The sequence below is a fragment of the Chrysoperla carnea genome, chromosome 5, assembly GCF_905475395.1.
Source record: "Chrysoperla carnea chromosome 5, inChrCarn1.1, whole genome shotgun sequence".
Taxonomy (NCBI): domain Eukaryota; kingdom Metazoa; phylum Arthropoda; class Insecta; order Neuroptera; family Chrysopidae; genus Chrysoperla; species Chrysoperla carnea.
In genome coordinates this window covers 20,363,853-20,377,723 of record NC_058341.1, presented here as the reverse complement: position 1 = coordinate 20,377,723, position 13,871 = coordinate 20,363,853, and the positions used below count along the sequence as shown (strand labels likewise).

Here is a 13,871-nt window from a genome sequence, read left to right as displayed (position 1 = left end):
AAACAAAATCTGTTCATCCAATTAAGAGCTAAAATACCACAGGCAGACACACAGATACACAGAGAAGTTAAACTTAAAACACCCTTCATTGTTAGTCGAGGGTTAAAAAATAAATTCAAGTGTTCATTACTTGCGGCTTTTTAAAAATTTATTTCCTACTAAAAAGTTAGTTTTTGGTTTAATAAGGAGCAATTTTGTAATCTAAACATTTATTTTCCTTTCACCATTATCGAAATATAATTTATATCTCTTATTAGGCAAGGGTTTACTAACACAAGGATAAGCAGGAATCCATTTGGCATTTGGTTTTTAGTTAACTTCAAGGGATCTCAAATACCAAGCGTAGCGAAAACAAGGTACGTTTTTTTTAACAACTCAAACGAACTGGACCTAATCTGAATGTCAACAGTACTGCATTTTTCCTCAAGAAATTCACACAGGTTAAACATATTCGTATATAAAACCCTATTAGTACAGGGAGTTTCTTTCTCCCCAAGAGTTGAATTTCAACCGTTATTATACTACTCTATACTTATAAAATTAATTTCATTAAAATAAGACTCTTTCTACTAACGGTTTAAAATTTCCTTTTTCAAAGATAAGATTATATTATAAGTAGACAAAAAGGGATCTTAGTCGCCCTTGTATGTATGTAAATTTGTTGAAAGTTGTGTAAAAAGATTAGTAATAAAAAAAAGTATAAAAATAAAAACTAACCCTCTAGTCCGCCCTTTTTTCATTCGTACGTTTACTTTCTTTGTGGGGGGGACATCATGTTGTGAATTTTTCTACATAATTAAACACATTGAAGTTATTGAAAAACATCAAATTTTTAGATTTATTATTTCAATCATTTGATTTAATGTATAATGTGTTCTCATAGAGTCAGGTTTAAAAGTCGTTAAATGTATACATCACGTTCAATCAAAAAATAGTTATTTGCAACATGAGGGTCTATTGTATAAGAAAACCAAATCTATAAATAGGGATAAGATGTATTTTGTGCGTGTTTGGCGTAAGTATCAAGGGGGATTTTATTCTTTAGTAATTTTGAAAAATGTACTTGAATAATTGACCATTAAATACCATGATGTCATAAAAATTTTAAAAGTTTGATGTGATGAAAGCTTTTTTTGGTTTTCACACGTTTAAAATAATTAATCAACATCTCCCGTCGAGAAGCTGTTTTTCGAAATAACAACTTTCCAGTAAAGAGAATGGTTTTAATAACGAATAACTTTTTGGGAGAAGAAGGTTAGGTTAAGAACAAAAACGTACGAAACATGTTCTAAAAGAAATTGGCTGCTGTGATGCCGAAATAGGGGTGCAACTCCTTAGTGGCTAATAGGGAATATTCATGAAATTTAAATTTGGTTCAAATATTTTTCTACCGTAACTTGAATGACTGGACATTTCAACTAAACCATTATTTTAGTAATTAATATCTTTTTAATTACTTAAAATTAATTATTAAAAGTACAAATTCAGTGAGGGCATTTAAAAATTTCTATAATGGAAATTCAAATTTTTATACGGGCGTGACATCATAGTACTGGCTTGTCAAATTTGTTGACATACTGTATGATATTAATTACTTGCATTTTATATGGTATTTCATTAAATTATACTATTCTACGGCTTTTTATTAGAAAACTTAATAACGACGAGTGTAAATTCTGTGTTGTAAATTCATTTTTTTAAAGTGTAAATTATACATTGAACTGTCACCAATTCACAGATCACGTACTTATACGCCATCAACAGAGAGCGCCAAAAAACTGCGTTTAAATATCTCAAAATTAGAATTAAAAATATAAAAAAATACATGAATATTCCCTATTAGTTGCAAATAACCACTGAGAATAAACCAATTCCTCGGTTAGAATGAGGAGAAATACGTTACGGATCCTTATCTAAGATTTAGTTCAATTCAGACTTGACGATTCAAAGTTATAACGACAGACAATATTTTTTTGAATATAAATTTAAAACAAAACAAAAAAAACTTTCTCTTTTTATATGTCATTGATTAGAAAAATTTCTGTCATTTACCAGAAACATTAAATTTATATGTTGGACATGAGTTTTTGTGGGTTTAGAGGTTATGACATATCAATCATTTCAATATAATACTATTACTGAGTGTCCCAGCAAAATGGTTAATTGCGTTGAGAATAAAAAAAGGAGTGTTATAAGTTTTACTGTTATGTGTGTGTGTCTATCTGTCTGTCTGTGGCATCGCAGCAACTAAATGGATGAACCGATTTTGATTCGTTTGAAAGGTAATTTAATGGGGAGTGCACTTAGCTATGTTTCAAGTACGAAGATTCCCTACCCGGTAAAACTAAAAATTAGGTGATGATCTTCAAAATCGGTTCAGTTTAGAGAAGGCTCTAAAGAAAAAGGTAATTAAATAGAAAGTGTTCTTAGATATGTTTCAAGTGCGAGTTTAGGATTCCGCATCCGAGAAATTTATCAGGGGTTTTTAAAATTTTGTAAATTTCACTTGTTATACCATGTACATATGAAATATATCAAGGTATACAAGGTTTAGTCCCAAGTTTGAAACACTTAAAAATATTGATGCTACGAGCAGAGTTTGGTATAAGTTTTCATAAAATCACCTAATTAGTTCATTTTCGGTTGTCTGTCCGTTTGCCTGTCTGTCATCACGATAAATAAAAACCGAAAAGAGATCCCAAGCTGAAATTTTTGTAACGTCGTTTGAAATGAAAATCAAAATTTTAACGTAAAATTTTTCCATAAAATCTCATTATTATAAATTTTAAACCCTTGCGAAAGTCAATTTTTACTTCAAAAAACTATAAGAAAGGTCCTTTATTCATTTACAATTGTTAAAAATGATTGATTCTGAAACATTGTGTAAATTGCAATAAAATGTCTACATCCGGTAAAAATAAAGTACCTACTTGTACGCCGTAATCGGATGTTTGTAATAAAAATGTTACTTTTTTTTCTATGATAAAAAACAATTAAAACTGACTTGTCGACAACAATTACTGCACTATTGGTCAATAATCATCGACTAAGGAAGAAAAAAATTCCTTTTTTTTTATTGCATTTAAAACGTTTCTTGTGTTTTTATTTATTATGCTTGTCCGTCTGACTGTCAGTCATTCATTTGTTGTCTGGTAAATAGGTCTTACTTAAGTAATCATTCATGTTGATAAAGTAAATTCTTTTTTTTTAAAAGTATTTAACAGAAATATTTTTGTTACCGTTTAAAAATTTTTATGTTATTAAAAATTCTGAGAAAATTAGATAATAATGGCGACACTTGTAAATAGTTATCATGTCTGGAAGAATACGTCATTCATGTGACGACTTCGATAAAGGATTCGAGAAAATCATTTTAAATAAAAAAAAGTTTTTTGAAAAATAAAAAAAGATTAATTGTTTGTATAAATAATTTATAATTAGAGTTTAAAATAATATTATAGAAAAGGTTAATCTTTATCATAAAATACTGATATATAATACAGGATAGCCCGAAAAAGGGTCGCCGTCCTCCTCCTTGGTTTGATCCTGAAAGAAATCAATGAAAGGAAATAATTTTTGGTTCTTCTGTAGTCCATAATAACAATATATGACTTTCCTTAAAAAATCGTAAGAATCAATAAAAAATGAAGCATTTAGCTTCTTAAAAACTATTTTTGATAATGATTTACATTTAAATTGGTTAAATCGTTAAAATTTGATCGAGAATTTCCACGAAACCAATGGATTTAATTAAATCTTTTCAGATTTTTGATTCTCTGATCTAAGATCTTGAATTTAGTTGATCATACTCAAAATTGAAGTTGATTTTCGTAATATTTGGTTCAAAATTACCTTAGAAAATTATTTTCATTCATATTCAAATAAACTAAATTTTTAAGAAATCTTTAAATTATAATATTTTGCCTCTAATTTTAACAAAAGCTATGTTTTAGCCTAGAAGTATTTTCCAAGGGACAACTCAAAATAGCTCCTATTACACATATCTCATGAATTTCTGGAAAAGGTGGAATAATAGAAGAACTAAGGTTTATATCCAGGGTACATTTTGACAACTAATTTTATAAGGAAAGAATTTACGATGCAGCTGCCTCTTTCGCACGTTAAAACTTGCTTATCTTTCAAAATTTTCATAGTCAGGAACCTTCACTACTAAACAGTCCGAAAACAGACAGTTCTGAATTGAACTGAACTGAATTTGATTGAAAATGTTATCGAATAAAATAACTGAATAAAAAATATGCTCAGACAATATAGGATCGTCTTACACTTTGAAAGTTATAAATTTTCGAGACTTTCTGAAAAAGAAGTCTTCATCTATGAGAATTTCTGTTGAGGAAAAGATAGTAAGATGTTAGTTAAGCAACCGTCTCCAAATTTTTTCCTCATGTTTTACATCAATAAAATTTCAAAAATCCTTTCTTAGTAAATTTCTACGATTTGAAGTAAAATGGAACTTTTTCATTGCAGAACATTTTTCAATAAACACTCAGTAGATAATAAATTATTATATTTTTAGTTTTTGAACTTTGATTATGGCTTTTTATTCATAGAATTATAATTAATAATAGATTTTATTTTGCAAAAAAACCAAATTGTTTATATTTAATTAATTTATGTGAAAATTGATAAATCATTTTTATTTATTATTCTATAATAGGTACTATTTTTAGTTTCATCAAACCACATAAAAAATATTTTTAGGAAAAAATTTTGTCAAATACAGAACAGTAAAAAGTTGAATAATTATAGATTAAGAGTTAATAGTTAATAATTAATTTCATAAATCATCCAGTTATTATATAATTTTCAAGAGTTTGCCGATCAAACGGGGACTCCAATTTACCCAATGCCGAACAATCTGATTTTTCTCTATTTATTATTCGATAATATTTCTGGTCGAATAAGAAACAAACGAATTTCGCGATCTAAAAATTTCGTGAGCTAAAGAAACGGAATTACCTGCTATCGAGAATTTTCTTAAATAAGAAGTTGTCCAACATGATATAAAAAGCACCTATGCTGACATTCGCAATGGTGAGGTAATCACAAAGTTTTGTAGGCGTTAACCTGTGGTCTATTTATGATAAATTAATAATTCTTTTAATTATTCTTAAATACTATTTTTAGCTTAACCAAAATAACCACGATTTAATAAATTTAAAAATTTGTAAAGGAAAAAGTTAAATTAATTAAAGACAAATCATCAAGAGATTACATAATTATATGGATTAAGGGAAATGATAAAGTTTATCGGTTTTTAAAAACTTATCGAAATATCTGAAGAAACACACGTATACTTTTTAAAATTCAGCTGAATTCATGATTATTTTGATATTTAACCCCCGAACTAAAAAAGGGGTGTTATAAGTTTGATCACTATTTGTGTCTGTCTGCGTGTTTGTCTGTCTGTGACATCGTAGCGCCTAAACAGATTCACCGATTTCAATTTTTTTGGGTTCATTTGAAAGGTTATTTAACGGAGATTGTTCTTAGCTATGTTTCAAGTGCGAGCTTAGGATTCCGTACCCAAAAAACTAAAAAATTGGCGATGACCTCCAAATTGATTCAGTTTGGAAAAGGCATGACATATAATTTGAACATATCAATAATTGCTATGGAAATGCATGGTCAAATAAACATGGCTCAATTCATTTCGAAAAGTGAAACGGTAAAATAATTAAGGTAATTGAAAACAATAATTCAAAAGAACAAAGTCAATTAAAATATTTCAATTTCAATTAAAATATTTCCAAAAATTTGTTCAAAAAAATGATAGCTCTCTAAATATCCTTTTCATCTCATCTGATGTCTTTGACCATCACTTCGATATTGATTTAAGAAGGAGTGTTTTAAGTTTAAAGTGTTTATCTGTGCGTCTGTATGTTTCACAGTGGCATCGCATCTTTTATATTATCCTATCGTAGGCCTTAAACGGTCGAACCGATTTGATCGAGAACATTTTATAGCTAAGTTTCCAAAAATCGGTTTACAAGAAATAAATCGGGGGTTTTTTAAATTTTGTAAATTTCACTTGTTTGATGAATATGGAAATTCGAAAACCTAAAGACCATGAAAAGTGTTTACAGTGCTAGTGCCTGGAGCAATATATAAATAATAAATTAAATTTCAATTATATAATAACAATTCAATGTTATTAGAATATAATAATAAGTTAAAATATGTAGACAACATACAAACGGATAGACTCTTCTTAATAGTCTTAAGTCTCTATACAGTGAATAAATACTGTCGTAAGTAGTCTTAAATAATAAGTAATATTATTAATTAATTGTCCTTAATCAATATTGACAGCTACATCTTTATAAATATTTTATTTTTATTATTTTAAATTACCATTGGAATGTTAAGAATTATTATTATTTAAATAAATAAATATTAAACAATAAAGAAACTTTTATATCAATTTGTTTATTGTTATTTAAAAATTTACTAAGACGTATTGAAATTATTGGGTTTAGCCTTTTAACCGATGTTATTAATTACTTTCAATAATTCGTTTTCCTCGGGGTATATTTATTTAACTGAACATACTGGGTGCCTGTATTAAAAAATTTAGGTGAAAATATTTCTTATTTTCTATTTAAGGAGCCTGCTACCTCTACAGTGTTGTTTAAGTAAAAATAACAGGACAATTTAACTTTCTTTTCTAGATACAGGTGTTAAAATTTTGAAAAAAAAGGCGAAAAAAATTCGATTTTTTTGATAGCACAAGCAAATTGAATCCAATCCTATTAAATTTTTTTTTGGAACCCACTCATTTCGGATCATTCTTTTCAGCTGTGATGTCAGATTTTTGCTAGCTATCACTTATTTGCTTAATTACGAGATCAGGACACCGCATTCGTGAAACCTATTAGAGCTAGGTTAATTTTGATCACAAATTTGAAAAGTATGACCCAAATTTAGTAGGATTACATACTTGGTTTATCAAACTTGGATAAAATTTGGATGTGATAGAGCAAAATTAAATTTTTTTGATTCTGATGACGTCATAAAGTTAAAAAATTCGATTTTTTTGATAACACAGGCAAATTTGACCCGATCTTATTGGAATTTTTTTCTAAACCCACTAACTTTGGGTCATTCTTTTCAGCTTCAATGTCATTTTTTTGCTAGCTAACACTTATGTGCTTAATTCCGTGACCCGGACTCCACCTTCTTGAAACCTATTAGAGCTAGGTAAATTTTGATCACAAATTTGAAAAAGTATGTCCCAAATTTAGTAGAATTACATACTTGGTTTATCAAAATTGGATAAAATTTGGATGTGAGCAAAATTAAATTTTTTGATTCTGATGACGTCATTAAGTTAAAAAATTCGATTTTTTTGGTAACACAAGCAAATTAGATCCGATCTTAATGAAATTTTCTTTGAAACCCACAAATTTTGGGAGATTTTTTTCCTTAATTCCGTTGCCAGTATTCCACATTCTGGAAACCTATTATAGCTAGGTTAATTTTGATCACAAATTTGAAAAGTACGACCCAAATTTAGTAGGAGTAATTTTGGATTGGAATACGTTGAGACAAAAAAAGAACTGAAGATAGCTGTTTAGAAATGAATTGTTAACGAAGGAAATGTTTTGACCACTCCAATTTTGCTAGTCCTACTTATAAAAAACGTTATCTGTTTTCAAACACCTGATTCGACCATTGAGGGAATAGTAACATAAGGGAGGGGATAGTTTTTACGAGCGTGTCAATGCAATAAGGGCGTTAAAAAATGCCTTTTCCAGCTATAAGTTTTCTTGGAAATTTATATTTATTTTAACGTTATCTACTACTTACGACAGTCTTACTGTTAAAACTTGTAGCACCTTGTACAAATACTTTTAAAAATTATTAACCACCCTGTTTTAAACAACCTTAAAGTTTTCTTACAATTACAAATGTTTGTTATGTAAAAAGTATAGGAAACCTTTTAAGTATTATGTGGTGTGACCTTTTAATTATTGTAACAGGTAATGAACATAACTATCTAGATGTCATCAGAATGAAGACATGTCACGCCATGTAAACTTTTAACTATTTAGATATAAAGCAGTTAGATAATAGTAAGTTTTCCTTATAAACAAGGTTTAGAAATCATTTAGGATTTAATTTTTATACCATGTATATGTAATATAAATCAAAGTATACTAAATTTAGTCCCAAGTTTGTAACGCTTAAAAATATTGATGCTACGAACAAAATTTTCAAATAGGTGTTCATAAAATCACCTAATTAGTCCATTTCCGGTTGGCCATCCGTCTGTGAACACGATCACTCAAAAACGAATAAAGATATCAAGCTGAAATTTTTACAGCGCACATTTTGAAGATCATCACCTCTTTTTATACCATGTATATATGTAATATACATAGTATATTAAGTTTAGTCCCAAGTTTGTAACGCTTAAAAATAATGATGCTAGGAAAAAAATTTTGTCATGGGTGTTCATAAAATCACCTAATTAGTCCATTTCCGGCTGTCCGTCCGTCTGTAGACACGATAACTCAAAAACGAAAAAAGATATCGAGCAGAAATTTTTACAGCGTACTCAGGACGTAAAAAGTGAGGTCAAGTTCGTAAATGAGCATCATAGGTCAATTGGGTCTTGGGTCCGTAGGACCCATCTTTTAAACCGTTAGAGATAGAACAAAAGTTTAAATGTAAAAAATGTTCCTTATCAAAAATTAAACAACTTTTGTTTGAAACATTTTTTCGTAAACATCACTGTTTACCCGTGAGGGCGCCAAGTAGGCGGAAATTTTATAATATGTACTATACTTGATTGTTAGTTATGTGTATGTCACATGTTTGTATGTGTAATGTGATAAAGAAATCAACACTGACTATGCATGGTATTTCAACAATTAACTCAGTCAATTGTTTGTTTTCACTTGTTTTAGTTGTTTCGGGTACACTAGACTCGCATAGCTAAGAACAGCCTCTATTAATTTTACCTTTCAAACAAAGCAAGAACAATCAAAATCAGTTCTTCCGTTTTGGAATTACGATGCCACAGACAAACAGACACACATAGTTGACAAACTTATAATACCCGTCTATTTGGCTCCGGTGTTAAAAATAATTATTTGAGATACAGAATCATATATAATTTGCCAACTGTCGATCATACTGTAAGTATACAGAACCATATAAAGTGTATGTTTGTCTCACTCTTGACCAATTAAATTTTTTATAATATTAGTTAATAAAAAACTGATTAATAATAAATTATTAAATATGACATACATAATATATTTAACATCACATAATGTTTAACATAACATACATAAATAGATAGATATTTTTTGATAAAAGTTCATTAATATTTTAATAATTTATATTTACTAAGTTACTAAGTTAGTAAGTATCATTTTAATAAAGTATTAAAAGACTAACTCTAAAACATCAGATCAGTCGTTCGCTTTCTCTTTGCATTTCATTTCAAAGATATGTACACAATTAGATTGGTAGTATGTATGTCTGGTCTATTCTATAAACTCTAGCATAGATCTATGGACCATTATTATTAAGATGATTCATAATATAAATATGTATAACAATGATCTCTGATTATTATTAAATAAAAACATACCATATTATTATTTATTCATAGCGTATTTTAATTTCTATAACCCGGCCCTTTGAAACTTTTTACGAAAAGTACCATAAATACTGTTATCTAAGATAATAAATAAGATATCTAGGATATTTCGAACTAAATTTCGATTTTTACCCCAATTTCCTATATCAATTTTTGTATTATATAAATATGTATTTCGACAACCAAGTAGTCATCTTCAGTATGAATGAAGACTGTCACCAAATTAGCAATGAGTAACAATACAAAATAAAAGTAATTATAGTTAGCTAATTCACACTGATGATGACTACTTGGTAGCCGAAATTGGGGCAAAAATAGAAATTCGTTTCGAAGACTGCCATCTACAGCTAAGAATATTACAGCTGCCCTCCTTAATTTAGAAGCCTACTTATGAGGATTGTCGCACATGAGCCATTTTAACCCGTTAGAACTCGCGACAACCATTCTGCACATGTTATTAAGCTTTGTAAATCATAACCTCTACATAATTTTATATAAATATATTTTTTAATGCCCTAGCTAATTAATAATCTAAATAATTAAATTCATTTTAACTCTTTATATGATAGGATTCGTATTTTCGGAGAAAATTGCTCCTAATGGACGATTTTGGATGATATCTCAATAATTATGCTTCCAACAGTTAAATAAATCCGATTTTTGAACTTTTTGGGTCAAAATTACCTTATATACTGAGTTTTATCGAAATAGGGAACAAAAATTTTTTCTCGATTTTTTCGATTTTTTTCAAAGGGGTACCCCTTAAAAAAATTGTAAAAAATCGAAAAAATTTTGTTGTCACCGATTTTGATAAAACTCAGTACATAAGGTAATTTTGACCCAACAAATTCAAAAATTGGGTTTATATGACGATAGGATTCGTATTTTCGGAGAAAATTGCTCTTCATGGACGATTTTGGAAGATATCTCAGAAATTATGCTTCCAAAAGTTAAATAAACCCGATTTTTGAACTTTTTGGGTCAAAATTACCTTATATACTGAGTTTTATCGAAATAGGGAACAAAAATTTTTTCTCGATTTTTTCGATTTTTTTCAAAGGGGTACCCCTTAAAAAATTGTAAAAAATCGTTGGTTTCATTTGTCTGATTTGAAGTGCCTAAGTATAAAACCTTTAAAACATTTTGGTTTTTTTTAAATATCAAAATTTTGATATATATCGGATATATATCAAAAATATCTGATATTTTGATATTTATAATAAATATCGGATATTTTCGAACCCTGGCAGTAAGTAATTTTAGGTACCATTTCTGGTGTGTTTGTTTAAGACCGTGAAGATTACATTAGGTCAGAGTCTATATCAAAAATATGTTTATTATCAATGAAACTGGCTTTATTGGAAAACTAATTTTATGACATTAATGTTTGAATATGATTTCGGTCATGCGCGTACGAGATAAGCTATTTTTTTGCTGATATCACCAAACTTAGTTAAGGCGTAAACGCAATACTGTCTGGTGTCGATGACTTTGATTTGCTATAAAATTTTAAAAGTAGATGATTTTATCATTAAATATATCGAAACATAAGCAACAATTAAGGCGCATGAGCCGATATCAGTATGGGTGTCCGGCCAAAAATAATTTTGGCCAGCTTCAGTTGAATAACAGTTGAACATATCAATATTAATCTTTGTAGATTAAATATTATAATATTTAAACACATATAAAATTAATATTAAAACAAGTGAAAACAAACAATTGACTGAGTTAATTGTTGAAATACCATGCATAGTCAGTGTTGATTTCTTTATCACATTATACACATAAACATGTGTTCAAGTATAGTACATATTATAAAATTTCCGCCTAATTGGCGCCCTCACGGGTAAACAGTGATGTTTACGAAAAAATGTTTCAAACAAAAGTTGTTTAATTTTTGATAAGGAACATTTTTTATATTTAAACTTTTGTCTAACGGTTTACAAGATGGGTCCTAGGGACCCAAGACCCAATTGACCTATGATGCTCATTTACGAACTTGACCTCACTTTTTACGTCCTGAGTACGCTGTAAAAATTTCAGCTCGATATCTTTTTTCGTTTTTGAGTTATCGTGTCCACAGACGGACGGAGGGACGGACAACCGGAAATGGACTAATTAGGTGATTTTATGAACACCTATGACAAAATTTTTTTCCTAGCATCATTATTTTTAAGCGTTACAAACTTGGGACTAAACTTAATATACTATGTACATTTCATATATACATAGTATAATAAAATAAATAAAAATGTATTTTATTTATAACAATAATAATATTATAAATTTGATTGATAATGATTGATATTAATATTTATTTTATATAACTTATATTTGATATCTTAAGACATCAACATCCGTTTTAAAATATCGATTCTTTATTTATTTATTATTAACAATATATAATGTGCAGTACCTAAATTATATTATGTTATATCTACAAAAGTAAACAATAACGAAACTGTATTATATTTTATATAGGTGGTGATTTATTAATTCACATATCGAATATCGATTATCAATATCGGAACTGTTATATATAACAAACTTGATTTATTATTAGTTCATAGAGAATGTTGATATATTGATGAAAAAATATACAAGATAATTTAATTTTAAAATATCGGCCGTATTCATAATTAATATGCGATTTTTGCAACATTTATTCAGAATTGTATTTGAAAAAATTGTGTCCTATTGGGTTTTCCAATGAAGACTTCAGCGCCATAATTTCAGAAATATCAACTGTTTACACAATTTAAACGTATCATATATAATACAATGAGGGTAGTTTTTCCAGCCCCAAGGGATTCCAAATAGTAACAGTGTAAAAAACTAAAAAAATCTTCATTTCCTGAGATTCTCCGCAAATGGTCCCCGAAGATTTTCGAGGAACTGAAGATGGTTGCAATCCCATTAAAATCACCCCAAGAAGTGACAGGGATTAAAAATTTATTAAACTCATTTCACCTCGCAAATCGTCACCCGAAGATTTTCGGAATCCCCAATCATAAATTCAAGGTCAAAAGACAACTAAAAGTGGTTGCAACTCCATTAAAACATTTCCCTAATTAAGAGCTTTAAAGGAAATTAACAAAATATCTTTCAATGAGAAAAGCCAGGAATATCCCAACCTTAAGTACTGGGTTTAAAATTATAGACATTTGTTTCGTGCAAAAAAAGATAGTCAGTCAAGGGAGTCTGCCGATGGAAGTGAAAACTTAAAACTTTGGAAGAACTGTGTTTTTTTAATTTTTTAATTAATTCCGAATAGTGCGATTAATTAAAATTTCATAAGTTGTAAATTGAAATAATTAACGTGTGTAAAAAACTATAATAATAAAACGCCATCTATAAACAGTAATCAGAAGTTACCAAAGATCAGAATCACTTAGGTAATAGTTAATTGTACAGCTTTAATTATTATTTAAAAAAGTTTTAGTTTCCTAGGTTACGGTGTTATATCTCTAGCTATATTTATAGCTTGATGCTGACGATGATACATAAAACAAATAGTCTAGTAAAAAAGGGAAAAAAATTTGGAGATAAGCTCTACAATTATCAAGTTTACGACCTTAATCGCACTTGTTTGCGCTCTGATCCATAAAACTAGCAAAAAAATATTTTTAAAAAAAACTCACCACTAATTTTTGGTTGTATAAAATCCAATGATGATGATATATTTTTCTTACAATTATTTTTATTCGCCAAACAACCATTTTTTGTTCCTTGAACACGCTGTACATGTTGTTGTTTTACAGGTGGCGTTATAATACATCCATTAGGTTTTTTAATTTCAGCCGATATAACACGCGGTGGTGGGGGTAACGTTCTATCATTATTATTATTGTTATTATGTTTTAATAATGATGTGGGTGTAGTGTGTTGGTCGTCCGTTTGTTGTGATGGTGTTAAAATCAACATAATTACATTATTTTTAAATTTATATCAAAATTCATGTTTTTGTCGCGTTAATTTTCATTCGTTAAGTCACTTATAACGTTCGTATTAAAAGCTGTACCCGCAGCTTTTTAAACACTTTATTTAAAAAAAATAATATTTAAGTGATCGGTTTGTTTCGTTTGTTGTCGGGGGAACATGATGATTGTTGATTTTAATTTTTTAAATTAAATCTGCAATAAAAAAGAAAAATAAACAATGAAATTAATAATAATTTAAATAAATTCAATTTTAAGTACATTTTAAGTATACAGTAGAGCAAATTAAAAAATAA

General features: G+C 28.5%; 1 protein-coding gene across 1 annotated transcript in view; it reads right to left on the bottom strand.

Annotated features, from left to right (window-relative positions):
* Window positions 1–13,871, bottom strand: part of LOC123299638 (probable serine/threonine-protein kinase clkA) — a 66,375-nt gene that overhangs the window by 44,228 nt on the left and 8,276 nt on the right. Inside the window, exon 2 of the mRNA XM_044881906.1 lies at window positions 13,279–13,770. Within this exon, the coding sequence (XP_044737841.1) occupies window positions 13,279–13,561 (283 nt within the window). The 5' untranslated portion in view covers window positions 13,562–13,770. The remainder of the gene's footprint in view (window positions 1–13,278; window positions 13,771–13,871) is intronic.